The sequence below is a fragment of the Geotrypetes seraphini genome, chromosome 8 (genome assembly GCF_902459505.1).
Source record: "Geotrypetes seraphini chromosome 8, aGeoSer1.1, whole genome shotgun sequence".
Classification (NCBI taxonomy): Eukaryota; Metazoa; Chordata; class Amphibia; order Gymnophiona; family Dermophiidae; genus Geotrypetes; species Geotrypetes seraphini.
The window spans coordinates 126,210,416-126,238,360 of record NC_047091.1 but is presented as its reverse complement, the minus strand read 5'-3'; the positions used below and the strand labels follow the sequence as shown (position 1 = coordinate 126,238,360).

At 48.7% G+C, this 27,945-nt stretch overlaps 1 protein-coding gene across 2 annotated transcripts in view; it reads right to left on the bottom strand.

The window, feature by feature from the left end:
* The window catches only part of PCSK4 (proprotein convertase subtilisin/kexin type 4), a 107,794-nt gene that overhangs the window by 47,341 nt on the left and 32,508 nt on the right, over window positions 1-27,945 (bottom strand). Inside the window, exons 5-7 of one of the 2 annotated variants that reach the window (XM_033957494.1) lie at window positions 850-926; window positions 580-668; window positions 149-321 (exon numbers count right to left, since the gene is read on the bottom strand). In XM_033957494.1, the coding sequence (XP_033813385.1) occupies window positions 149-321; window positions 580-668; window positions 850-926 (339 nt within the window). The remainder of the gene's footprint in view (window positions 1-148; window positions 322-579; window positions 669-849; window positions 927-27,945) is intronic. The other variant, XM_033957495.1, reaches the window with a different exon arrangement.

The window sequence follows — 27,945 nt, the reverse complement described above, 5'->3', positions numbered from 1 at the left end:
GTATTCGATTCTATTTGGCCCTGAATACATTATTAATATTTAGCCAAATAGTAAAATATGCTATTCAGTACAACTCTACAATTTAGTTGCTCAACTTGAAAGCCTTTAGGAGCATAGTTACGAGTTGATGCTGGGTATACACACTTACATTCACAGTGCCCCTATAGAAAGCTTCCATTGCCAACATCCCAGGTCCATCTACTGTTTTTCCATCATCCTCTGGGCCCCAGCTAGCACTGTAGATGTGAATGTGCTGTGGATTCAGACTCAGGGACTTAGCCTCTATAATATCAGTGACAATACCATCCAGCATTCGTACCCCTGACAGAAAAGGGAGAGAGCCATCAGAAGACTGTCTCCTAGCACTAAGGGGAGGCTTAGTATATCTGCAGGTGTGTGTATTGGGGAAAGGGTTAAGGAAGTCTAAGAATACAAAAATATAAATTCATATCATGTTTTTCTTTGTTTCCTATGTTGATAAATGCCTCTTTCAACACTTCTTCAAGGAAGCATCCACATTATCAGACACATCTGTTGCATAAAGCCAAAAGAAACGTGAACTTTGTGGGATAATTTTACCTCCTATTTTAGCGTTGTAAGCAATGCCTGTCCCACAGACTCCGTTGTTAGCAACACTAGCCACCTCTCCTGCACAGCGGGTTCCATGCCTATAAAAGAGGTAAGAAGGCAGCATTCGGTGTTGTCATCTACTGTCTTCCAGCAAGGGGCAGTCACAAGTATAGAAGTGTTACAGATACTGAGTAGGGGAAGGTGTTAGATTCTTCCACTGCCTTTTAGAAGAAGGACCTTTGTCAGTTTTGCGGTGATGAGGAGGCAGAGGACACTCACCTGTTCTCATCGTTAGGGCTATAACGAGGTTGAGGGTCAGGGTCATTATCATTAAAGTCATAACTTGCCTTTGAATCCTAAACGAAAAATAGATAAGTTTCCAAAAATGTGAGTTTCTACATATATTGTATCCTGACAGTCAGAAATGCCAAGAATAGAAATAAGATGGGATATGCTGTTTCAGAAAAAAAAAAAAAAAAAAAAAAGAACAGGAGGTGGGTTTAGATTTGGTGAGTAGTTTTCATTTGAGAACCCAGAGCTGTGAGGGTTACATCAACAATGCTTTACTGTACTAAGACAAGTTAGAGTCAGTATTTAGATAACTGTAAAATGTTTGTTTAAAATATTTATAAACCACAAATCAAAAAATTCTTAAAGGTTTACAGCAGTGGTCTCAAACTCTTTGCCAGGCCACATTTTGGATTGTAGGTACTTGTAGGGCCGCAGAAAAAAATAGTTAATGTTTTATTAAAGAAATGACAATTTTGCATGAGGTAAAACTCTTTATAGTTTATAAATCTTTCATTTAACTGTTAAAGGAAAGATTTATAAAAACTATAAAGTTTTACCTCATGCAAAATTGTCATTTATTTAATAAGACATTAATTATTTTATCTGCAGCCCTCACAGTTAAAATTTAACATCTTTCCTTTCTCAAAACTGACACATTTCAATCACTATATTGAAAATAAAATCATTTTTCCTACCTTTGTTGTCCAGTGACTTTATTTTTCTGTGCTTTTAACTGTTTCCAGGGCCTTCTTGTCCATTGACTATTTTTCTCTCCGTCTTGCATCCATCTTTGGCATTAACTTAACATTCAATTTTTCTGCTTTCTTCTCAAAATCTACTTTTCCATATCTTCCCTTCCTATCTCTCTCTCCTTCCCTCCCTATTTCCACGGTCTGACATCTCTCTCCTTCTTTTCTCTCCCTCCCTCCTTCCTTTACCCTGGTCTCGCATCTGTCTCCTTCCCTCCCCCCATGACCTGGCATCTCTCCCTCCCCCTCCATGGTCTGGTATCTCTTTTCCTTCTTTCCTTTCCCTCCCTCGACTTGGCATCTCTCTCCTTCCTTCTCTCCCCCCAATTGGGTGCAGCAGCAGCATTTCTCTTCCCCCTTCCCTGTGCAGCAGCATTTCCCCCCTTCCCTGTGCAGCAGCATTATTCCCCCCCTGCAGCAGCATCAGCATTTCTCTCCCCCCACCCATGCAGCAGCAGCATTCCTCTTCCCTCCCCTCCTTCCCTTTCCTTGACGCAATGATCGAGTGTCGGCTCCTTTGCTGAAGTCTTTTTTCCGTTCAAAGCCACAGGTGGTGGCTCCTCACACAATGTGCACCTGCGTCAGTAACCTTCTCTCTGATGTCATGACGTCAGAAAGACTTCCGACGCAGGTACGGATCGCGTGAAGAGCAGCCACCCGCAGTTTTGAATGGAATACTGCAGCAAGGGAGCAGATACTCGATCATCATGTCCAGACCGTGGGCCGCAGAATAGTACCTGGGGGGGCCGTAGGCAGCCTGCGAGCCACACGTTTGAGACTGCTGGTTTACAGTATGCATAGGTATCATAAAACAGACATGCACATACTACAATTTCAAATCTTTAAAACGGCTTACAGTTTTTTTCAAGTGTTTAACTAAGTATTGTTTCTTATAATTCTTGTACACTTTATGAGAGGGTAAAATGAATTAAGAAAAATAGTGTTGGGACGGAGGGTGGGTTATGGGTTTATATATATACTAGTTTTTAAGCCCGTTACATTAACGGGTGCTAGAACATATGTGTGTGTGTCTGTCTTTATTTCTTTCTCTCTCTCTCCTTAGCCGCTTTTTTTCTTTCTGCCTTTCTTTTTCTTTGGCTGTCCATCACCACCCCTTGCCTGCTCCCCCTGTCCATTTTCCCTTCCTTTTACCTCCCGTGTCCACTTCCCTTCACTGCTCTCCTTATGCAGCAGCAGCCCTTCTCCCTTTGTTTTACCTCCCCCCTGTCCAGCAGCACCTCTTTCCTTCACCCCCTGTCCAACATTAGTCCTCCGTTCCTTTTCTTTAACCCCCTGTCCATCAGTATCTCTTTCGTTCTCCCTCTGTCCAACGGGTGCTAGAGTAGACGACTGTTTTTTTTTTCCTTTCTCTCTCTGTGCTTGGATGCTGTCTGTCTGTCTGTCATTCTTTCTGTCTGTGTCTCTGTCTTGCGCCCTGCCTGACTGTATTTCTCCATTGCGCCATGCCTGCCTATCTCTCTGTGGCCCCCTTCTCTTCCCCGGAATGATTGGTGTGTGCCCCCAGAACACCCTTCCCCCCCAAAGCAGCCCCGTTTCCCAATGCCCCTGCCCCCTTTTGTGCCATGCCTGCCTGCTCCGTGGCCCCCTTCTGTTTCCCCCCTATGATTGCTGTCTGGCCCAGCAAACCCCTTACCCCAAAGCAGCCCCCTTTCCCTCTCCCCTTGTTGAGCCATGCCTGCCTGTTCTGTGATCCCCTGCCCATGACTGCTGTGTGCCCCCAGCACACCCCTACCCCCAAATCAGCCCCTTTCCCTCTCCCCCTGCTTGCCTGCCATGCCTGCCTGCTCCCTGTGCATCAGCATCAGCATTTCCCTCCCCCTCACCTGTTGCTTCATAGCAGCATGGAGATAAAACGGCTCCCTTAGTTCTTTGCTGGATTTTTTTTTAAGTTTAAAGATGCCTACGCGGCTCCTCTCACGATCCGGCCTGCGTCGGAAGCCTTCTCTGACACAGGCCGGGATTGTGAGAGGAGCCACGGCGGCAGTTTTAAACTTTAAAAAAAATGCAGCGAAGAACTAAGGGAGCCGTTTTCAAAGCCGCCGCCGCGGCTCCTCTCATGAGCTGCACTTATATTATGTTGGAAGATGAGAGAGGAGCCGCGGCGGCGGCAGATTTGAAATGAAAATAATTTATGCGGCCAGCCGACTCCCTCAAAACCCTCCTCCCCCCCCCTTTTCCTTCCCGCGGTCCGTCTGGCTGCGTTGTTCTCTCCCTCATTCTCAAACAGTCCATGCCCTACCTTCAAACTTGCAGTTGAGGCCTTGAGGATCATGGCAGGGAGGAAGGCATTGTTTGGCGGCCGCTGGAAGGAGGGGGGAGTGATGAGCCAGCGGTGCATCTGGATTGTGAGCAGCCCTGCCTTCGGTCCTGTCTCGGTCCCACTAAACCAATAACGAAGCCAGACATCACGGGGGCTTTCCCTCTTGCTAAATCGCTATAGGCTCTGCTGGTCTTGATCCTGCACCTAAGGATCGAGACCGGCAGAGCCTTTAGTAATTTGGCAAAAGGGAAGAACCCATGGCATCTGACTTTGTTATTGCCAGCCGGTTTAACAGGGACAGGACCGAAGGCAGGACTGCTCACAATCTGGATGTGCCACAGGACTCGGCGTTCACTCGCTCTGTGACGGTTCGTCTTCTGCCAGTGACGTACTAACCGCGCATGCGCAGTCGTGCGGCCACACCACTACAGAAAAGGGATCAGGGAACACGTTTCGCTACTGCACATGTGCGGGCTAGCATTTTATTATTTAAGATATATATATATACAATTGTTATTGTTTTGATGGATTTATCAAGTGTTGTTTCTGAGACTATGTATGATTTTTCTTGTACACTTGTTGAATGATTAAAAAGGAATAAAGAATTTTAAAAAAAAAATGGCTTACAGTGATATTTCCTAAAATTTCTTGATTTATGTCAAATATGCCTCTTAAAAGGAGAAATTAGGTTCTTACCTGCTAATTTTCTTTTTAGACTCTCCAGACTGGCCCAGTTCACTGATGGGTAGGTAATAGCTCACCATGACCAGCAGGTGGAGACTGAGACAAAACTTTTTGGCTGTAATACAAGTAGCTGTGCTTCCCCCTAATATATTCAGTCTGCCGAATAGCCAAGCAGACCTAAGAAGTACTAAGTATAACAGTAACAACACTCCGAACAGGAGTAACAGCTAACATAGAATACTGTTGGAAATTGCATAGAAAAAAAAGCCCCTTCAGCAAACGTCCCCATAACTCACCAGCTACGCCAGCTGAGCCAAAGCCACTGTTCTTTTTAATCTCCTCGACCCTAGAAATATACTAGAACCCGCAGAAAAAAAAAAACCACTCTTCACGCGAATCCCAAAAGAACAAAAGACAGACAGGGTGGGGACAGGGCCAGTCTGAAGAGTCTATTTATTTTTTCAAATTCTTTATTCATTTTTTCATCTTACATCAAGTACACAATCATTTAAAACTTTTACACATCACTTGAATTTCTTTCTATTGTCATCTTAAATACATAAATTTATTCCCTCTCCACCCACCCTTCCCACAAATATTTAAATCAAAAATATTGTATTCTTCTTATCTATTGATTAAACCTTTAATAGAACTTTATACCATCCCCCCTCCCTCCTATGTATAAATGTACTTTCAGTGGAAATCATTACAATAATTTGCCATACAAAAAGGGAATTATAATAAATTTAAAAAGATCTGGGGGCCATTGACAACTTACTGTAATGAATAGATACCATTTTTCTATTGAAGGTTAATTTGCAAATGGGGGGAGGAGGGTGGTTTAAAAGTTACTGAAGGTTTAATCATTAGAAAATAATATTTATATTTGTATATTTTTGATTAAATGTTAAAAGAAAGGGTGGGTGGGATGGGTATAAATTTATATTTTTGTTGTTACACAAGAAAGAAATTCAAGTGATGTATTTAATTTCATATGTTTTATTATTTGTACTCTTGATGTAAGTTTTAAAAATGAATAAAGAATTTAAAAAAAAACAATAATTTGTCAATAGCCCCCAAATCTTTTTAAAATTATTATAATTCCCTTTTTGTATAGCAATTGTTCTTTCCATTTTGTAAATGTGGCACAACGAATTCCACCAGAATGTATAGTTAAGTCTATTGTAATATTTCCAATTATTGGTGATATGTTGTATCGCGACTCCTGTCATAATCAATAAAAGTTTATTATTGCTTGATGAAATTTGACTTTTTGTTTTCATTGACATACCGAACAGAATTGTATCATATGATAATGCTACATGGTTTTCTAGTAAACAATTTATTTGAGACCAAATTGATTTCCAAAAGGCCATGATACAGGGACAATAGAATATTAAATGATCCAGAGTCCCTGCTTCCAGATTACAATGCCAGCATCTATTAGACTTAGAGCTATCTAACTTTTGTAATTGAACTGGGGTCCAAAATGCTCTAACAAAAAGAACAAAGTTTGTCTCATAGATGCAGACACTGTACATCTCATTCTCCAAGACCAAATTCATGGCCACTGAGACACAGAAATTTGATGCTTAATCTCAATGCTCCAAATGTCTCTAAGACCAGTCTTTGGTTTTTTATTCATAAATCCAGATATCAATTTATACCACTGTGCGGCTTAGTGTCCCAAGAAATCCGCCTGAAAGCATAAGAACTCCAGACTATACTGATTATTGCGATTTTTCCAAGCAACCTCCCCTACTCAACATCAATCCTGATGTCGGAGAGGAAGTTCCGGGCCAGCCAATTGCTACCTGGCTGGCCTGGAACTTCCTCTCCGAAGTTAGAATTGATGTCGGGTGGGGAAAGCTGCTCGGCTCGGCGCTCCTGCGTCCTCTTTACGGCATCAGGAAGCAGGGAGAGCTCAGAACTCGGTGGCGGTGGCTTGGGGGAGGGCAGGGAGAAAGAAAGAAAAGGGGCAGGCAGGGAGACACAAAGGAAGGGGGGCAGGGAGAAAGAAAGAAGGGAAATAAAGAAAGGGGGGACAGAAAGAAAGAAAGGGAGCATGGAGAGAAAGACAAACAGAAAGAAAGGGGGCATTTAGAGAGAAAGACAGGCAGAAAGAAAGGGGACATGGAGAGAGAGAGACAGAAAGAAAGAAGGGGCAGGGAGAAAGAAAGAAAGAGGAGGGGGAAGGGAGAGAGGAAGTAAAATTTGGGGGAGGGAATGAGGTCTAGAGGAGAGGAGGCTGAAAGAAGGGAAGAAATATTGGATGCACAGTCAGAAGGGCAACCAGACTCATGAAATCACCAGACAACAAAGGTAGGAAAAATTATTTTATTTTCAATTTAGTGATCAAAATGTGTCTGTTTTGAGAATTCATAACTGCTGTCTATATTTTGCACTATGGCCCCTTTTTACCAATCCGCAATAACAGTTTTTAGCACAGGGTGCATATGAGCATTGAGAGCAGAGCAGGGCATTCAGTGCAGTGCCCTACACTAAAAACCGCTATCTTGGTTTAGTAAAAAGGAAGGGGGTATATTTGTCTATTTTTGTATAGTTGTTACTGAGGTAACATTGCATAAAGTCATCTGCCTTGACCTCTTTGAAAACCCCCCGGAATATAAATGACAATTAACATTATTGTTGGTAGATCATTTTGACTTGGTCATTTTAAAAGTAGCTCACAAGTCCAAAACTTGTTGGCACCCCTAGTCTAGAATGCCTCACCTATTGCACTGGCAGTGCTGTACCTAGGGGGGGCGGGGGGGGAGGTCCGCCCCAGGTACACGCCCAAGGGGGTGCACAGGAGAGAGCTGGATGGGGGACCCGCGGAGTTAAATACATCTCGAGCCGCGAGGCTCGTCTTCTGTTCCTACCTGCCCTGCCGCTCACATATAGCCGATCGGAAGTCTTCCCCGATGTCAGCGCTGACGTCGGAGGGAGGGCTTAAGCAAAGCCTGCCCTCCGACGTCAGCGCTGACGTTGGAGAATACTTCCGGTCGGCTATTTGTGCGCGGCAGGGCAGGCAGGAAACAGAAAACAAGCCTCGCGGCTCAAGCTCAGTTTTGCTGAGAAAGTTGCAAAGATGGGCTGGGAGGCAAACGCGGAACACAAAAGGGGGGAGGGAGTGCGTTTTGGACACAAGGCATGAACTTGGGAGAGAGGAAGGGAGGGAAAGAGATGCCGAGGTGGGGGATGGAATGGGTTTTTGAGGGGACTTCCGGTGACATCATCCGGGTGATGGCGGTGTGAGAATCGAGCTCCTCTTCACCCAGCTTTAATTCGCTATCATTGGCGCTTTTGTACCCTGTCTTGAGCGGTTTCTGCCTTTCCGATGTTGTGTGGGGGATCGGAGATGGCTGCAGCGACGAAAAAAATGCAGACCGACCTGCGTACGTTCGCCTTTCAAGCGACGACGCTAGGGGATGCGGCCTACTCGTCCCGCCCCTGTAGTGAGCCGTTACCTGGGCAGGGAGAGCTGCGTTCCCGATCGCCTTCCGGGTCCCCTGAGGTGGATCTGCCCGTGTCCCGAGTGGAATTACAAGGTTGGTTTGCAGATCTTAAAAACACGATGATGGTGATGCAAAAGGAACTGCACTCTGATGTTTCAGCGTTGCGGAAAACGGTGGTGGATATGGGTCAAAGATTAAATGATTTTGAAGAGCGTGTTATTGACCACGATGGTGACATTTTGCATTTACAACAGCACTGCAAGGGACTGGAAAACAAATATGAGGAGCTATTACTGAAGGCTGAGGATATGGAAAATAGGGCCCGGTGTAACAACTTGCGGGCCCGGGGAGTGCCGGAGCGCAGTGGCTCATTAAAAATGGAGGATACTATGCGTGCTATCTGTGAAAAATTCTTACAACTTGATGATCCTACGGTGACCCCCCTACTCTGGAGTTTGAGAGAGTACATCGGGCTGTGGGGACTACACTTCTGAACTGTCCACGAGATCTCATAGCCTGTTTTCATATGTTTCCTTTAAAGGAACAGGTATTAGCGGCGGCACGGAGAGTGGGACATATAGACTGGGAAGGAGCCAAGGTTGAATTGTACGCTGACATGTCTGCCCTTACCCTCAGGAAGCGGAGGGAATTTCGAGATGTGACTAAGTGTTTGATGGCTCACCAAATTCGATATAAATGGAACTATCCGTTTGGCTTAACTTTTCCTTTGCAAAATCAGGTTCATAAAGTCTCGACTCCTGAGGAGGCCAAGCTCTTGTTGCAACAAGCCACACTGTGGGCGGTGGAGGAGGCTCGCCCGGCTGGGGCCCTACCACAGCGCAGTGGCAGTGTGAGCCAGTCCAGATGGCGCCGAGGAGAAAAGAGTGGACAGCGACTTCAGCGCAATTCTGATGCAGCTGCAGTGACTTTACCTACTTGAAGCTTTCTGCCTGACTGTGGGTTTTCAGTGTATGATGGGGCTCACTATTATGTACTCCAGTTAGATCTGCTCTTTGCATAGGGGTGGGGGTACTGGGGGCTCTCTGACTGGGGGTTCTATTCCCAGCTGGGTTTGAGTATTGGTGTGTGGTTGGCTCTGTTTGAATGGGGACTGTGAGTGGGGCGGGGTGGGCTATGTGCGACTGCAGGGGACTTTGAAGGTAGCTGGGTGAGGAGGGGAGGAGGGGGGGTGTTGGAAGCTTATTGTAGGTATGGTTTCTGGGGGGAGGGGGGTGGGTTGGATTTGATGTTGGGGTTGGGTAGGGTTGTTGCAGGGGAGGGGGTTGGGATATTGAATATTGATCTTCAGTGGTTGTATCAGCAGTGGATTATGTGGACCTGGGATTTTTGTTTTGCGTACTGGGGGGGTTTTTGGAGGTATACAGTGGGCTTCTATAGATGGTTACCCTATGGTACGATGGATGTCATTTAATGTGAGGGGATTAAATGTTCCCAGGAAGCGTCAATTATTGTTTAAGGAAGCTCTTCGTTTAAAGGTGGGAGTGGGATTCATACAGGAGACACATTTCCGACCGATGCATGAACATTATCTCCATCATAAGAAATACCCACATATGTATCTGGCCTCTAATTCAGTAGCAGGCAGAAAGAATGGGGTGGGAATTTTTATAGCACAGGATTTGGCTCCTGTCGTGCATAAAGTGGTTCGGGATAAATTGGGGCGTTATATTATTGTAAAAGTTACTATTCAGGAGGAACTTTTTACCTGTGTTAATATTTATGCTCCAAATAAGGAGCAGGGTTCTTTTTTTGAATCTTTGGGACGAGTGATGCAGGATTTGGTAGAGGATCATGTGGTCATGGGGGGGATTTTAATTTAACATGGGACCCATCTTTGGACAATTCCGCGGGTGGTGTGTCCTATGGTCATCAGGATAGGAAAAAATTATTGGACCTTTTTCGACAGTGGGGCTTGACTGATCCTTGGCGTCATCGCAATCCTGGAGAGCGGGATTATTCTTATTTTTCTGAGGTACTCAAGAATTGATTTTTGGGGGGTTTCTGCGGATATATTGCTAAGAGTGGAGGAGGTGGACATGGCATCTCGGGTGTGGTCTGATCATTCACCGGTCTGGTTTTCGCTGTTGCGTAAAGCGGGAAGTCATGGTAAGCATTTTTGGCATATGAATGAAGGACTATTGATGGATCCGGTTAATGTCTCTCAGCTTGTGGATAATCTTAAAGAATATATTCAATTTAATCTCACGGAAGAGATATCTCCAGTCCTGTTTTGGGAGGGACTTAAATGTGTCATGAGGGGTAGGATTATATCATTGGCGGCATTTTTTTTTTTTTTGTAATTCTTTATTTGAACACTGTGCCCAAGTTTACATAACATGGCATAACCAGAAAAGCAGAAATACAGTGTATATGGAATGAAACACCCCTCCCCCCAAGACAGTTCCCCCCCAACTCCCTCCCCCTCCCTATCCCATCCCTCCCTCCCCCCCAAAGAACCAGCCAGGTTATCCATTCCCAATTAGCAACAACAAAATCCCCCCCCTATCAAGGGAAACACCAAAAAAAGGAGAAGGAAAGGGACGGGAGTCCAGACTGTAAAGGAGTCCCCCATGTGATATTAATCCTTCTGTGACTCCAATACAGGAAACTCATAACTTCCCTCCACCTCCAGGAACTGCCCCAAAGATCCTCAAACTGTCGCCTCTGGTGGGTGAGTAGAGCAGAGAGCCGAAATTTCTCACAGACCCAGCCCAGTTTCACTCGCATCATTGCCACCGTGGGTATCGTGGGCTCTTCCAATGAAAAGCCAGCACTAGCCTAGCAGCTGTAAAAGCCAGACGCGCCAACCCTCTTCTCAGAGGCATAATCCTGACAGCTAAGGAGTCCCACATATGAGAATATGCTACCTACTTGTCCCTGTAGCAGGTGTTATCCAGGGCAGCAGACAGATATTCTTACAACCCTCCTTCCTCCCCTAATTGGTTTCTTAGCTTTGTTACTGAACTGAAGGTCTCTCGAGCAGAGCTCCTCTCCCTGGACAATCTGCCTGCTTTTAAATATCAGCAGCAGTGGGAGATCAATTACTTTTACACCTAAGCAGCAACGGGAACAACCCACCAACCTCTGCAGTCCATTGGAGAGATCAATCTACCTGCTTTTAAATATCAGCAACAGTAGGAAATCAACTGCTTTTACACCTCAGCAGCAGCAGGACCAGCCACCACTACCAAGAGCCCTTTGCCCAGATCCAGCCAGGCATGTGAGCTCCTCCCTCTGCAGTCCATTGGAGAGATCAATCTACCTGCTTTTAAATATCAGCAACAGTGGGAAATCAACTGCTTTTACACCTCAGCAGCAGCGGAACTATCCGCAACTACCAAGAGCCCACAGACCCGATCCAGCCAAGAGTGTGAGCTCCACCTCCCCCTGCAGTCCACTAGGAAGATCAACTGTTTTTTACACCTAAGCAGCAACAGGACCAGCCACCACTACCGAGAGCCCTTTGCCCTGATCCAGCCAGACAAGTAAGCTCTTCCCCCAGCATTCCGTTGGAAAAATCAATATGCTTGCTTTTAAATATCATCAGAAGTAGGAGATCAACTGCTTTTACACCTAAGCAGCACCAAGACCAGCCGCCACTATCGAGAGCTTTTGTCCCAATCCAGCCAGACGTGTATGCTCTTCACCATACAATTTGTTGGAGAGATCAATCTGCCTGCTTTTAAATATCAGCAGCATTGGGAAAACAACTGCTTTTACACCTAAGCAGCAGCGGGTCCATCCGCAACCACCAAGAACCCACAGACCCGAACCTGCCAGGAGCGTGAACTCCTCCCCATGCAGTCCATTGGAGAGATCAATCTGCCTGCTTTTAAATATCAGCAGCAGTGGAGATCAACTGCTTTTACACCTAAGCAGCAATGAGACCAGCCACAACCACCGAGAGCACACAGACCCGATCCTACCAAGAGTGTGAACTCTTCCCCCCCTGCAATCCGCTAAGAAGATCGACTGTCGGCTCCGGGCGGCTTTCCCGCAGAGGAGAGAATCCTGCATTCACCGTGGACCTCATCTGGGGCAGCCTCCTTGGAGCGGCTGGGGCATGGGCAGTGTGTCTGGAGGGAATGCATGGATGGGAGAACATCGCAGGGGAGGAGACATAGGCATCCTGGAACTGTCGGCCAAGTCTCTTCCCTGAAGAAGCCCTTTCTGGAATCGTCAATCGCTCCTCCTAAACTTACTTGCTCCACTTCATCACTGACGCTGACCCATTCTGCTTCTATTCCTTTCTCTCCTCTCTTCTACCTTCCAAAGTATTTAGATCAATGCTGTCTTGTTAAAATGTTTATTTTATTTTTATTTTTCCTCTAACTCTACTTTTCACTTCTCTATTACCCTCCAGGTACTTTAGTTAGATTGTGAGCCTTCGGGACAGTAAGGGAATTTTCCAAGTACCTTTCTTATTTCTAATCTTAATGTATATTTTCTGTAAACCGCTTAGAACCTAACGGATGTAGCGGTATATAAGAAATAAATTACATTACATTACATTACATTACATCAGGCAGGAAGGCACTGATACATGCGTGGTATGGGCAGTTTCAAGACTTTTAAAGTGACAGTACACTTTTGTACTGTTCACACCGAGCTCCATGGATGACATCACCCACATGTGAGAATATCTGCCTACTGCCCTCGGACAATGAAAGATAGGTTTCTTACCTCTGCTAATCTTCCTTCTTGTAGAGCTTCTCTGGATGCTGAATGGTTGGGGACCTTAAACCCAACAAGGGGGAATACACATGAAATTCTTAGTGAGGCTGGTCAAAGACAGAAATCCAGCTTACCAGTTATTGAAGAGGTGACCTGCGAATCGGACAAAAAAACCAGATGGGAGGGCGTTCAGCATCCAGAGAAGCTCTACAAGAAGGAAGATTAGCAGAGGAAAGAAACCTAATCTTTCATTCTTGTACAAGTTCTCTGGATGCTGAACAGATGGGACGTATCAAAGCTGTCCTAAAATTCAGGGGGCTCGATGAGCCCGCCACAATAACAGAAGCGCCAAAGGTCTTATCACCCTTAGCTGCCACATCAAGCCGGTAAACCTGGAAAAGGTATGAAGGGAAGCCCACATGGCCGCCCGACAAATCTCTACAGGCGAGACCACATGAGATTCCGCCCACGAGGAAGCCATTCCTCTGGTAGAGTGAGCCTTCACCCCAAGGGGAGGCTTCTTCCCCGCTACCACATAGGCCGCGAAAATAGCCGCTCGTATCCAACGCGAAATAGTAGTCTTGGAAGCAGGCCAATCCCGATGCGCAGGGCCCGCCAGGACAAACAGATGGTCCGACAGACAGAAGTCGTTAGTGGCCTCCAGGTATCTCAAGAGAAGATGTCGGACATCCAGAGACCACAGAACACGGTCCCAAGGCTTGGAACCCGAAGGAACGAAGGCTGGCAAACGAACCTCCTGGTTGATGTGGAAAGAAGAAACCACTTTTGGAAGAAATGAAGGCACAGTCCTCAAAATCACTGCCGAATCAGTAATGCGGAGAAAGGGATCTCTGCACGACAAAGCCTGAAACTCCAATACTCGCCATGCAGAAGTGATCGCCACCAGGAAGACAGTCTTAATGGTAAGATCTTTCAGAGAGATCGCATCCAGGGGTTCATACGTCGGACGAGTCAGGGAACGCAGGACCAAATTCAGGCTCCACGATGGACAAGGTAGTCGCAAAGGAGGCCTCAGCCTCCCTGCCCCCCTCAAGAACCAGACAACAACCGGGTGAGAAGCCAGAGAACCCCTGAATGAAGAGGGACCCAAACAAGAGAGTCCCGCAATCTGAACATGTAGAGAAGAGACTGCCAGACTCTTCCTGAGGCCATCCTGCAGGAAGTCCAAAACCTGAGCCACCAATGGGACCAAAGGGTCCACCTGGAGCCTCGCACACCAAGCCTGAAAACATCTCCAGGCTTTCGCATAGGCCGAGACTGTTGATTTCTGCTTGCTCTGCAATTCTTCTTCACCCAGAGAGTGGTGGAAAACTGGAACGCCCTTCCGGAATCTGTTATAGGGGAAAACACACTTCAGGGTTTCAAAACAAAGTTGGACAAGTTCCTGCTAAACTGGAACATATGCAGGTGAGACTGGACTCATTTAGAGCACTGGTCTTTAACCTGAGGGCTGCCGTGTGAGCGGACTGCTGGGCAGGATGGACCACTGGTCTGACCCAGCAGCGGCAATTTTATGTTCTTTTTTTTTTTTTTTTCCAATTTATAAACATCTTTATTCAACAAGGGCAACAACAATACACAGGCAGAATGCCAACAGCCAATATACAACCCCCAACAAATCAAAAAACCCCACCCCCAACCGAGTGACAGAGCACAGTACAAAAAAGAAAAAGAAGAACAAAAAAATCCAGGAATAAAGCAGAACACATCCAAGGCTCAAGTAAGGCCCCTACAGGAGCCATAGCGATGCCAAATACAAGAAAAGGAACCACAGGTGTCATTGTTCAAAGCAGTCAATTTGGACATCAAGTAGATCTGATCCACTTTAAGCAGAAGATCAGAACGGGTAGGCAAAGAGGCTTGTTTCCAAAAAGTGGCCACACAAAGTCTGGCCGCCGTAGCAACCAGGGCCTCAAAATGGGCATGTTCACCAGCAAGGCCCCCCACAGAGTAATTAAATAAAAACACTTCCATATGAAATAATACAGGTAAATGGAGAACATCAGACACCAAGCGGTGAACCATCCGCCAAAAAGGCACCACCTTAGGACAGTCCCACCAAATATACCCAAAAGAACCCAACCCCCCCACAATTATGCCAGCAGCGCCCATCTCCATAATTATAGAAACGGTACAGCTTCTCAGACATGAGATACCATTGAAATAACATCTTGTATCCATGTTCTACCAGGGAGGATGCTAAAGAGACCCGAAGTAAAGAACCATAAAGGTGTCCCCCTTGCTGAAAATCAAAGGTCTTACCCAAAAGTACTTCCCATTTATGCTCATAGGATCGAGCCTGAGGTCATGTATATAAAAGGGCCCTATATAAACGTGAAATAAGGCACACCCCAGATCCCATCCGGAAGACCTGAAGGAAGGCAGAATCTGCCCCTTCCCATTCGGGAATCACCTTTTTTTTCCAAAAAGTCCCAAAGCTGGGTATATGCAAAGAAGTCCGTGGCCAGGAGGTCATAAAGAGCCTGCAATGCAGCAAAGGGGACCACATCACCACCCAATACCAATTGACCCAGCACACGGAGACCCTCCGCTTCCCAGCGCTGTAAGATTCCCGAATCCCTGGCTGGCAGAAACCCAGGGGCAAATTGAATGGGAGTTGCGTAAAAATAACGCTGGCGTGGGAACCAAGCCCGTCCAACCAGGCTCCAAGTCTGTAAAGTACACACCATCCCATATGAGGCCCCCTTCTGCAGAGCCCGAATTATATCAGGGGGAAGCCATGGTAGGGCCGCAAGGGGATAAGTCGGTTGAAGGGCCTGTTCAAGGGAAACCCAAAGCTGGGAGGGAAAGGCCCAATGAAACAATACCCGCAATTGGGTGGCATAGTAATAATTAAAGAAATCAGAACACCCATCCCCCCATGAAGCCTATCCCAGAACATACATTCCCTTCTCACCCTAGGCGGTTTGTACGTCCAAATGTAAGCAAAGGCCCTCCGTTGGAGTCTAAGCAAAAACTGTTTAGGAATTGAGAGAGGCAGGCAGGAAAACAAATATAAGAAACGGGGCAAAACATTCATGCTTAAAGCATTAATCCGGCCCAGCCAAGACAACCGTAAACCTTCCCAGCGATCCAGGTTCGCAAAAACAATCCGCAACAACAGAGGATAATTGAGATCAAAAAGCTCAGTTAGTGTCCGGGAAATTCGAACACCAAGGTACCGGATCGACCTAGCCACCCAACGAAACGAAAAGGTGTCACGCAAATCAGCCACCAGAGAATCAGGAAGCGAAATATTAAGCAGCTCAGATTTTTCGATGTTAACTTTAAAACCGGGTACCGAACCAAAGTGTTCCAAAATGCTAAGCACTACCGACAAAGTCTGAAGTGGGTGAGATAGCGTAAACAAAATGTCATCAGCATACAAGGAGATCTTATGCTCCTCAGCACCCACAACAATCCCCTTGATATCAGGATGTGCGCGAATAGCCGCTGCTAAAGGTTCCAGGACCAGCGCAAAAATCAAGGGCGACAAGGGGCAACCCTGTCTGGAGCCACAACGGACCAAGAAAGAGGTGGTGTATCTCCCATTAACCCGTAAGCAAGCCTCAGGGTTAGCATACAACAAGGTCACCCAATGCAAGAAATTCCCCAAAATCTCCATCCATTGTAAAACCACCAGCATAAAGGGCCAGTAAACCCTATCGAAGGCTTTCTTAGCATCCATCGAAAGCAAAACAGACGGAATAGAGAACTGGTGAGCCACCCCAATAAGATCCAAAACCTTGCGGATATTATCACCAGGATGCCTCCTTGAAATAAATCCACACTGATCACCATGAACAAGGGAAGGCAGAAAACGTTGTAAACGGACAGCCAGAATACGGGTGAACAGCTTATAATCGACTCCTAGCAACGATATAGGTCTGTAGGATCCACAAAGGAGGGGATCCCGGCCCGGTTTAAGAAGAAGGGAGAGAAGGGTGGAATGCTTGCCGAAACGAATACGGCAAGCATTCCACCTCCAAAAAAGAATTAAACAACCGCGTAAGAGGATCTACAATATAAGGCTCCATTTTCTTATAAAATAAGGGCGAAAATCCATCAACACCCGGAGCCTTAGTAGCGGACAGATGACGAATAGCTGCCAGCACCTCCGTTGTCTGAATGGGAGAAGAAAGCCAAGCCGCATCCACTTCTGCCAAGCGGGGTAAAAGAACACCGGAAAGAAAATTATCAATGTCCCCCTTAGTAGCTTCAGTCTCAGAGGTATACAACATCTGATAGAAAGACAAGAAGGCTTGATGAATAGCCGCGTCATTAGAGCAAACCCGTCCCGAGGCATCCTTAACCCACATGATGAGATGCCGAGCCTGCGTAGCTTGCCTAAGTTGCGTAGCTAGCAATCGGCCAGCCCTACCTCCCCACTCAAAATATCTTTATCGTCTCCATTGTAGAGCCCAAGCCATGCCCTCCAAGTCAAGCTCCTGTAAATCTCGACAGCACGCCGCCAGAGCTGCACCACCGGTCACTAATGGGGCTCTTTTGTGAAGAGTCTCCAACCGCCTAAGACAGGTCAACAACTCCAGCCGGCGAGCAATCCGACATCGATTGCGATAAGACCCTCTCGAGATACAGCAATCACGGAGAGTGGCTTTGAAACTCTCCCAAAGCACATCCGCACTTATGTCCCCCGCATCATTAAAAGCAAAAAACTCTTTAACATCGGTCTCCAACAAGGACAAAGTAGACGGATCTTTCAACAGAAAATCATTTAAGCACCACGGACTACGACCACCCCTATCCAAGCCTTCCTGCAAAACCAAAGTAAGTGGAGCGTGATAAGACCACACTCGCAATTCAATATGAGAATCTAAGACCCTTGGTAAAACAGCACAAGGCAGCAGCCACATATCAATTCTGGTATACGAATTATGCAAAGACGAATAAAAAGTATAATCCCATTCACCGGGGTGGAGATACCGCCACACATCTACCAAATCCTGCCGATAGAGAAAGCTTAAAAAAGCTCTATCGCCTCTGGCATAATGTATGGAAGAGTTAGAATTATCCTCGTGAGGATAGCAGGTAAGGTTAAAATCCCTGCCCAATAGGAGAGTACCCTCAGCATGATCCTAAAGCAAGCGTTCCAGCAAAGTAAAGAAAACCCCCTAACCGGCATTAGGTGCATAAACATTCAGTAAACTATACAAGCAGCTGTCTAACTCGGCTTTAACTAAAATGTAGCGCCCCTCAGCATCCCGCACCACCTCTCTCAATGCAACATGGATATTTTTGTGAATTAGAATGCCCACCCCTGAATCTTTTTACGTATCTTATTAGAGGAAAGAAAAACATGAGGATAACATTTATGAGAGAGCAGTTTCTCATAATGGGATTGAAAATGTGTCTCCTGAATAAACCCTACTGCAATTTTCAGGCGACTCAATTCCTTATACAACAGGCTCCGTTTTTGTGGAGAATTCAGACCATGAACATTATAACATAACAAAGTAAGCTGAACCATAAATACTGAAAAAGGTATCGCACACCAATGCCATACATACTTCGCAAGCAGTCACATGCAAAACGCCCAACCCACACATCCACACCTCCAAAGAAATTAGTTCAAACACACTCCCGACCATCCATACTCAAAAACACTTGGCCACATCCCACCCCACCCCCCTCACGCCCCCCACCCAACCTCCCAACACCCCACATGGTCCAGCCACCGAAGCACCTGGAAACCATGGTACAGGAAATGTAGAGAAACAGCTCCAATTGGGTCCCCCAGGCAAACACAAAAAACCTCCACAGGGTAAGCCCCACAAGAAAGAAACAGACAAGCCCCAGAAACCCACAAACAAGTCCCACATAAGCCAAAGTTCAGAGCATTACGAAGAGGATAAAGCTGCATCCAAAGGGTGGCAGGCAGGGGCAGACTTAGCCACTCTCTGCCAGCCTAGACCTCGCACAGGTTTGTTAGCAGGGGACCGCTGCAGAAGCGGAGGCAACTCCGAGGCCGAAATCATCCCCGCCTCCACCAGTCAGGAGTGAACATCCGCCACCGTCACCCCCGAATAGTTCTTGCCCTCATGTGTAAAAGCCAGTCCTATAGGGTACAACCAACGGTACCGGGCATTCCGCTCCTGCAGTATATGGGTACATTCTCGGTACGTGCGACGGCGGGCCAAGGTCGCAGAAGCCACATCAGGATAGATGTCAATGTCAGTGTCCTCCCATTTGACTGTGCCGCTACTACGCCACACCATCCGTAGAACATGCTCCTTATCCACATACCGATGAAAACAGGCCACAACATCACGGGAACGGTTGGTGTCACGAGGTCTTAAAATGCGATGAGCCCGATCAAGCAAAGGTTTCTCCACCTCCACAGGCAAGCCAGCAGCCTCAAGGGTCTTAATGCAAATATGATCAATCACTTCCATGCAACGGGAGTCGGATACAGTGTCTGGCACTCCCCTGAAGTGAAGATTGCAGCGCCTAGAACGATTCTCCAGGTCTTCCATTTTTAGGGTGCTGAGTTCAGCTCGTTCCTCCACCGTAACAATCTGGCCTTTCAGCTGAGTCAATTCAGCACTGTGGGCATCCACTGCAGTTTCCGTTTCTCCTAATCGGCTGCCGATCTCACCCACCTCCCGTTTCAGTTCAGCGATGACTCCATGAATATCTGCCCAAACCGCCAAGAGCTCAGTTTTCAGCTCCTGAAACCATCTGCGCATCTCCTGCTGGAAGTTCGGCAGCGCAGTGTCAGGCGGATGGCCTACTGCATTTTCAGCCGTCAGGCACCATTTTGGGCACAGATTTAACCAGCCCATTCAAAAGCTGCGACAAAAAGGCCTTAATATCGGTCTGTTTTTTCCGCGTCATCATCATAACACTGTCGGCTGATTCCCCAGACGAACAAAAGTAAGTGAAGAGTGCAGGGACTCAGAGGTGCAAAGAAAATAGCAAAAAAGAGCACCAGGGACCACGGAGCTATCCCTCCAGGTTGCCATTAGCCACAATGACGTCACTTCCCTCATGTTCTTATGTTCTTAATAACCGCAGAGGAATACCCCCTGGCTGTCAAGGCTGCCCGCTCAAGTGCCAGGCCGTAAGACCAAAGCGGTCCGGATCTTAAAGAGCAAACGGACCCTGCGTGAGTAACCACTGATGGCAAGGAAGATGCAGACCGCTCCTGGAGCTCAACCTCACAAGGTCTGCGTACCAAGGTCATCTGGGCAAGTCCGGAGCCACAAGAATTACCGGACCCCAGTGTGAGGACACCTGGCGCAAAACGCGTCCTATCATGGGCCAAGAAGAAAGACGTACAGAAGTTCCCCTGTGGGCCAAGGTTGAACCAGAGCGTTGAATCTGACGACGACGACCTCTCGTCATCAGCTGAAGAATCTGTCCACCTTCCTGTTCACCGAGGACGCCATCAGATCGAAGGTGGGACGCCCCCAGCGGCGCACTATGGCCCTGAAAGCAAGCTTGGACAGGGACCATTCTCCCTGGTCCAGAGTCTGACGACTGAGGAAGTCTGCCTGAACGTTGTCGACACTGGCCACATGAGCCATGGATAACATAAGAAACGCCTTCACCGGATCAGACCTAGGTCCATCTAGTCCGGCGATCCGCGCACGCGGAGGCCCAATTAGGTGCTCCTTATTGGAGACCCGGATTTCCCGTATCCCTCGATATGATTTGCAAGAAGGTGTGCATCCAACTTGTGCTTGAAACCCAGAACAGTAGTCTCCGTCACAACCTCCTCCGGGAGAGCATTCCAAGCGTCCATCACTCTCTGTGCGAAACAGAACTTCCTAACATTTGTCCTGAACCTGCTACCACTCAGTTTCAGGCTATGACCTCTTGTCCGAGATGATGCTCCTCCCATGCAAAGAGCATCCGAGCCTCCAATCCCAGCCAGGGACTCTTCGTGCCCCCTTGACGGTTGACATAGGCAGCAGCCATCGCATTGTCCGAGAACACACGGACAGCCTTCATGTGGAGACTCACTTGGAACCGTAGCAGAACTAATCGTATCGCTCGTAGCTCCAGCAGATTGATTGACCATCGGCTCTCTCTCATGTCCGGCCCTGGACCGGGGCGGACATGCAAACTGCTCCCCAACCGGAGAGACTCGCATCCGTAGTCAGGGTCACCCAATCCAAGACCCACAGAGGAAGCCCTATGGACAGAGTGACTGGGTTCAACCACCACATCATACTGCTGCGCGCCACTGCCAACCAAGGCAGCTTCATCCCCAGCGCATCTCTCTGGGGATTCCACCTTGACAGAAGTGAAAACTGAAGAGGACGTAGGCCACGGAATTAAATCTATGGTTGCCACCATGAGACCCAAACACCTGCAGGTGCTGCCAGGCCGTTGGAGCAGAGACCGCCAACATGTTCCAAATCGCACTCCTGAGTTTCAGTTTTCTGGATTCTGGAAGAAACACCCAGTTCAGATCCGTGTTGAACCGGATAGCACAGTTACTTACCGTAACAGGTGTTATCCAGGGACAGCAGGCAGATATTCTTAACGTATGGGTGACGTCACCGACGGAGCCCCGGTACGGACCTTTTTAACTAGAAAGTTCTAGTTGGCCGCACCGCGCATGCGCGAGTGCCTTCCCGCCCGACGGAGGAGTGCGTGGTCTCCAGTTAAGATAAGCCAGCTAAGAAGCCAACCCGGGGAGGTGGGTGGGTCGTAAGAATATCTGCCTGCTGTCCCTGGATAACACCTGTTACGGTAAGTAACTGTGCTTTATCCCAGGACAAGCAGGCAGCATATTCTTAACGTATGGGTGACCTCCAAGCTAACAGAGAGGGAGGAGGGATGGTTGGCCGTTAGGAAAATAAATTTTGTAACACAGATTGGCCGAAGTGTCCATCCCGTCTGGAGAAGGTATCCAGACAGTAGTGAGTAGTGAACGTGTGAACTGAAGACCAAGTGGCCGCCTTGCAGATTTCCTCGATAGGCGTGGAACGGAGGAAAGCCACAGAAGCAGCCATAGCTCTGACCCTGTGGGCCGTGACAGCTCCTTCCAGTGAGAGGCCGGCCCGAGCATAACAGAACGCAATACAGGCAGCAAGCCAATTGGACAGCGTTCGTTTAGAAACAGGATGACCCAGACGGTTGGGATCGAAGGTCAGAAAAAGTTGAGGAGATGATCGGTGAGCCCTGGTACGGTCAAGGTAGTATGCAAGGGCACGTTTACAATCCAGTGTGTGTAACGCTTGTTCTCCAGGATGAGAATGGGGTTTCGGGAAGAAGACAGGCAATACAATAGATTGGTTGAGGTGAAAGGCCGAAACCACCTTGGGAAGGAATTTAGGATGGGTACGCAGAACCACCTTGTCATGGTGAAAAACAGTGAACGGTGGATCGGCGACCAGTGCATGCAGCTCACTGACCCTCCTGGCAGAGGTGATGGCAATGAGGAAAAGCACCTTCCATGTGAGAAGTTTGAGCGAAGTAGTAGCAAGAGGCTCAAAAGGAGGTTTCATGAGGGCTGACAAAACCACATTTAGGTCCCAGACGACAGGAGGGGGCTGCAGAGGTGGTTTGATATTGAAGAGGCCTCTCATGAACCGGGAAACCAGAGGATGAGCCGTGAGAGGTTTTCCGAGGATAGGCTCATGAAAAGCAGTGATGGCACTGAGGTGGAATCTGATTGAGGTAGACTTGAGGCCAGCATTGGACAGAGAGAGCAAATAGTCCAGTACGGTCTCCACCGCCAATGAGGTGGGATTGTGATGATGCAGGAGGCACCAAGAGGAAAACCGGGTCCACTTCTGATGGTAACATTGGAGCGTGGTGGGTTTCCTGGAGGCATCCAAAATGCGACGGACAGGCTGGGACAGATTCTCTGGAGAGGTCAGCCCGAGAGAAACCAAGCTGTCAGGTGGAGGGAAGACAGATTGGGATGCAGTAGAGACTGATGCCGCAGCGTAAGTAGAGTAGGAAACACAGGAAGAGGAATGGGCTCCCTGGAGCTGAGCTGAAGCAGGAGGGAGAACCAGTGCTGTCGGGGCCACCGGGGAGCGATGAGAATCATGGTGGCCCTGTCCTTGCGGAGTTTGAACAAGGTCCGCAACATCAGAGGCAGTGGAGGAAAGGCATAGAGGAACCGATCCGTCCAGTCGAGCAGGAATGCATCCGGGGCCAGACGATGCGGAGAGAAGAGTCTGGAACAGAACTGGGGCAGCTGATGGTTGTGAGGAGCTGCAAAGAGGTCCACCTGCGGAGTGCCCCAGCGAGCAAAGATGGAGTGGAGTGTGGGAGGGTCCAGGGTCCACTCGTGAGGTTGAAGGATGCGGCTGAGATGGTCGGCCAGGGAGTTCTGTTCGCCCTGGATATAGACAGCCTTGAGGTAAAGATTGTGGGCCGTGGCCCAGGTCCAGATACGGAGGGCCTCCTGACAAAGGAGACGAGATCCGGTGCCGCCTTGCTTGTTTATGTAGTACATGGCGACTTGGTTGTCCGTGCACAGGAGAAGAACCTGAGGGTAGAGGAGGTGCTGGAAGGCCTTGAGAGCATAAAACATGGCTCTGAGCTCCAGGAAATTGATGTGATGTTGACGCTCCTGAGGGGTCCAGAGTCCCTGGGTGCGGAGATCTCCTATGTGAGCCCCCCATGCATAGGGGGAGGCATCTGTGGTTATGATCATGGAATGAGGGGGTAGATGAAAGAGGAGGCCCCTGGAAAGATTTGAGGAGTTCAACCACCATTGAAGAGATTGCTGAAGAGACGATGTCACAGAGATGGGATGAGAAAGAAGATTCGTGGTCTGTGACCATTGGTTGGCAAGGGTCCATTGAGGTATCCTGAGGTGGAGTCGCGCCAGAGGAATCACATGGACTGTCGAGGCCATGTGGCCCAGAAGGACCATCATCTGGCGAGCAGGGATGGATGGATGGAGGAGCACCTGCCGACAGAGGTCAAGCAGGGTCCGGTGCCGGTCGGCAGGAACGCCCTCATCTGATCGGTATCGAGAACTGCTCCGATGAACTGAAGGCGCTGCGTGGGAAGCAGATGCAACTTGGGATAATTGATCTCGAACCCCAAGAGATGGAGGAAAGAGATGGTTTGATGAGTGGCTTGCAGCACAAGTGGAGATGTAGTTGCTTTCACCAACCAATCGTCCAAGTAGGGGAACACTTGTAGGTTGTGGGACCTGAGAAAGGCCGCTACCACAATCAGGCACTTGGTGAACACCCTGGGTGATGATGCGAGACCAAAGGGCAGCACCTTGTACTGATAGTGGTGATTCTGTATCTGGAATCGGAGGTAGCGACGTGAAGCTTGATGGATTGGAATGTGAGTGTAGGCCTCCTTGAGGTCCAGGGAACATAGCCAGTCGTGTTGAGATAGAAGAGGATAAAGCGTGGCAAGGGAGAGCATTCTGAACTTCTCCTTGACCAAACACTTGTTGAGGTTCCTGAGGTCGAGGATAGGACGAAGATCTCCTGTTTTCTTGGGTACCAGGAAGTAGCGGGAGTAAAATCCCTGACCTCATTGGTCTGGTGGAACTTCTTCGATGGCATTGAGGAGGAGAAGGGATTGGACCTCCCTGAGGAGGAGTGGAGTTTGGGAGGAGTGAGAAGCAGACTCTACGGGAGGATGGTCTAAGGGAAGAGTCTGGAACCTTAGTGAGTATCCGTGACGGATGATGTTGAGAACCCACAGGTCTGATGTGATGGCCTCCCAGCGTTGGAGAAAGATGGTGAGGCGGCCTCCGATAGGTTGGGGAAGAGGCATCGAGGGTTGGAGACTGGCTATGCCCTGGAGAAAGGAGTCAAAAGGGCTGAGGAGGTTTAGTCTGAGGGAGAGGCTTGGTCGCCTGGTGAGACTGAGAGCGAGCCTGAGTGTGCTGCTGTTGGCGAGGCCGGCGAGATTGCTGCTGAGGAGGATTAAGCGGTCTGGCAGAGAACCGACGTTGATAAGAGGACTGAGGCCTGTATGGTCACGCAGGTGAAGTCTTCTTTTTAGGCTTAATGAGGGTGTCCCATCTGGTCTCATGAGCCGAAAGCTTTTGTGTTGTGGAATCTAGAGACTCCCCAAAAAGCTCATCCCCAAGGCAGGGCGCGTTGGCGAGGCGGTCTTGGTGGTTCACATCAAGATCAGATACCCTCAGCCAGGCTAGGCGTCGCATGGCTACAGCCAGTGCGGAAGCTCGGGAAGTGAGCTCGAAGGAATCATAAATCGAGCGCACCATGAATTTTCTGAGCTGAAGGAGGTTGGAAATCTGTTGTTGGAAGAGTGGGACCTTACGCTCAGGTACATATTTTTGCAGAGCAGAAAGTTGTTGGACCAGGTGTTTCATATAAAATGAAAAATGAAAGGTGTAGTTGTTTGCCCTGTTAGCCAGCATGGCATTTTGGTACAGGCGCTTTCCAAATTTGTCCATTGTCTTCCCCTCTCTGTCAGGAGGGGTGGAGGCATAAACACTGGAACCCTGAGATTTTTTGAGAGTGGACTCTACGAGGAGGCTCTCATGGGGCAATTGGGGTTTATCAAAGCCCGGAATAGGGATGACCCGGTATAAATTGTCCAGTTTTTTGGGGGCACCCGGAACAGTAAGGGGATTTTCCAAATTTTTATAAAACGTTTCCCGTAGGATATCATGTACGGGCAGTTTGAGAAATTCCTTGGGAGGTTGGTCGAAGTCCAAGGCATCTAAAAAGGCCTGGGACTTCTTAGAGTCGGACTCAAGTGGTATCGAGAGAGCCGCGGACATCTCCCGAAGGAGGATTGCTCAGGCTTGGAAGTGGTTTCAGCCATGGAGGGTTCCTCATCTGTAGAAGAGGCATCCTCCTCGGTACCGAGTGGGGATTGCTCCCATAAGTCTGGGTCCCTGATGGCCGGCTCAGTATGGCGGGTTTTAGAAAGGGACTTGCCAGAGCGCATGGATACGGTGCCGGGAGATGAAGACCGGCGTCGATCCCTGTCCCGGGAGGAATGGTGCCGATCCCGGTCCCGGGAAGACCGGAGTCGATCCCGGGCCCGGGAGGGGTCCTCTGCAGAGCAAGTCTGAAGTTCAGGCTGGGCAGATAAGACCGGCATGGAGGTGTTCATCGGTACCGAGGGGGTGGACACCGGTGGAATGGTGCGAGGCTCGGGCCGGTCTGGTACCGTAAGGAGCGGTGCCAGTAGGGTCGGAAGGAGCTGTTGGAGTTGCTGCTGTAGCTGCTCCTGTAGTTTGTCCTGGAGGATGGCCGAGATGCGATCCTCCAATGGGGGCACCGGTACCGTTTTAGTTTTCTTTGGTACCATAGGTGCTGCTCGACGCTCCGGTGATGAGGAGGCCGATGACGAGGCACTCACCGAGATTGGAGCGGAGCGTTTACGGGATCGGCGGGACGCCGGAAGGACCACCCCGGGGTCACCGCTGTAACTGGAGGGCGCTCTAGGGAAGTGGAAGGCTTCTTAGCCGGCTTACCTGGCGCTATCGACCCCGAAGGAGGATCAGGCGGTGTCGATGTGGTCGGTGCCGATTTAGGCGGTGCCGTCGACGTCGGGGCCTGATCCATGGCAGAACCGATGCCGAAAAGGATATTCTGTTGGATTTGCCGGTTCTTAAGAGTGCGTTTCTTAAGAGTAGCACAGCGGGTGCAGGTGTCAGCCCGATGCTCTGGACCCAAACACTGAAGGCACCAATTGTGTGGGTCAGTTAGAGATATCGGGCATGCACACCGCTGGCACTTCTTGAAGCCCGGTTGGGGGGGCATGAAGGGAAACACGGCCTCCGCTAAATCAAACCCAGAGGCTTGTATGATTACAACAGGCCCTGCCGGGGCCGGCTGGAAAAAACAAAAGGAAAAGACACGAGGTTTTTTTTTTTTTTTTTTTTAGAGAAATTAAAGTCGAAAGACAAAAATATAGAACAAAAAGGATCAAAAATCGCGAGCGGGAAGGCAAAAGGAGAGTTTTCAACGGCCGTTGAAAGCACATGCGTCTTCTTCGCTCCGCGGAAACGAAGAAACTGGAGACCACGCACTCCTCCGTCGGGCGGGAAGGCACTCGTGCATGCACGGTGCGGCCAACTAGAACTTTCTAGTTAAAAAGGTCCGTACCGGGGCTCCGTCGGTGACGTCACCCATACGTTAAGAATATGCTGCCTGCTTGTCCTGGGATAAACCCAGTTACTCCAACTCCTGGGTCGGCACGAGGCAACTCTTCTTCAGATTGATCACCCATCCGAGATGCTCCAGTAGAGACACCATTTGGCGAACCGCCAAGCGGCCCTGCTCCCACAAGGGAGCTCTGATCAGCCAGTCGTCGAGGTACGGATGCACCATCACACCCAGAGATCGCAGATGGGCAGCCACCACCACCATGATCTTGGTAAAGACTCTTGGCGTCGATGCCAACCCGAAAGGGAGAGCCGTAAACTGGAAATGCCTCCCAAGAACATGAAACCACAGGAACCTCCGATGTTCTGGGAAAATTAGGATGTGGAGATACGCTTTTGTGAGATCCAAGGAAGCCAAAAACTCTCCGGGTGCCACCGCCGCTATTACAGAACGCACCAGTTCCATCCAGAAACGCGGAACTCACAAGAATGCATTCACTGCTTTGAGGTCCAGAATTGGTCTGCAATCAACGGAATCCTTCTTTGGCACAATGAAGTAAATCGAGTATCTCCCGCAGCCCAAGTCGTCCTGTGGGACCTGCTCTATGGCCGCTAAATCTAGCAACCTGCGCACGGTAGCGCGCACCTTGCCAACCTTGGCCAGATTGCCCTCAGGAGAGGACATGAAGAAGTCTGCCGGCGGCCGGAAAAAGTGCAGTCGCAGACCTTCCCTGAGTACCTCTAGAACCCACTGGTTCAAGGTTATCTTCAGCCATTCCAGAAGGAAGGCCGACAGCCGCCCCCAATTCAGGGAGGCCCTGCCAAAGCCCTGGCGTCATAATTTTCTTTTGGAAGGGACCGAAGGTCGAGAGTTGGGAGGCTGCGGGCACGCTGTACCTCCAAAGCGAGGTCTGTAGGAGGCTCCGAAATGCTGTCCCACCACAGGGGGTCTGGCGTACTGCGAGGTCCTCCGGAAGGGATGAAAATTTGGCCGTCCCGACCCCCTGGGCGGACGAGATCTAGGGCTAGGAAGCACCTTAGGCTTAAGGTCCTTCACACTCGCCATAAGGTCATCCAAACTCTGACCAAATAATAGTGAACCTTTGAATGGAAGCTTGCTCAGAGTAGCCTTGGAATCACCCAACCACT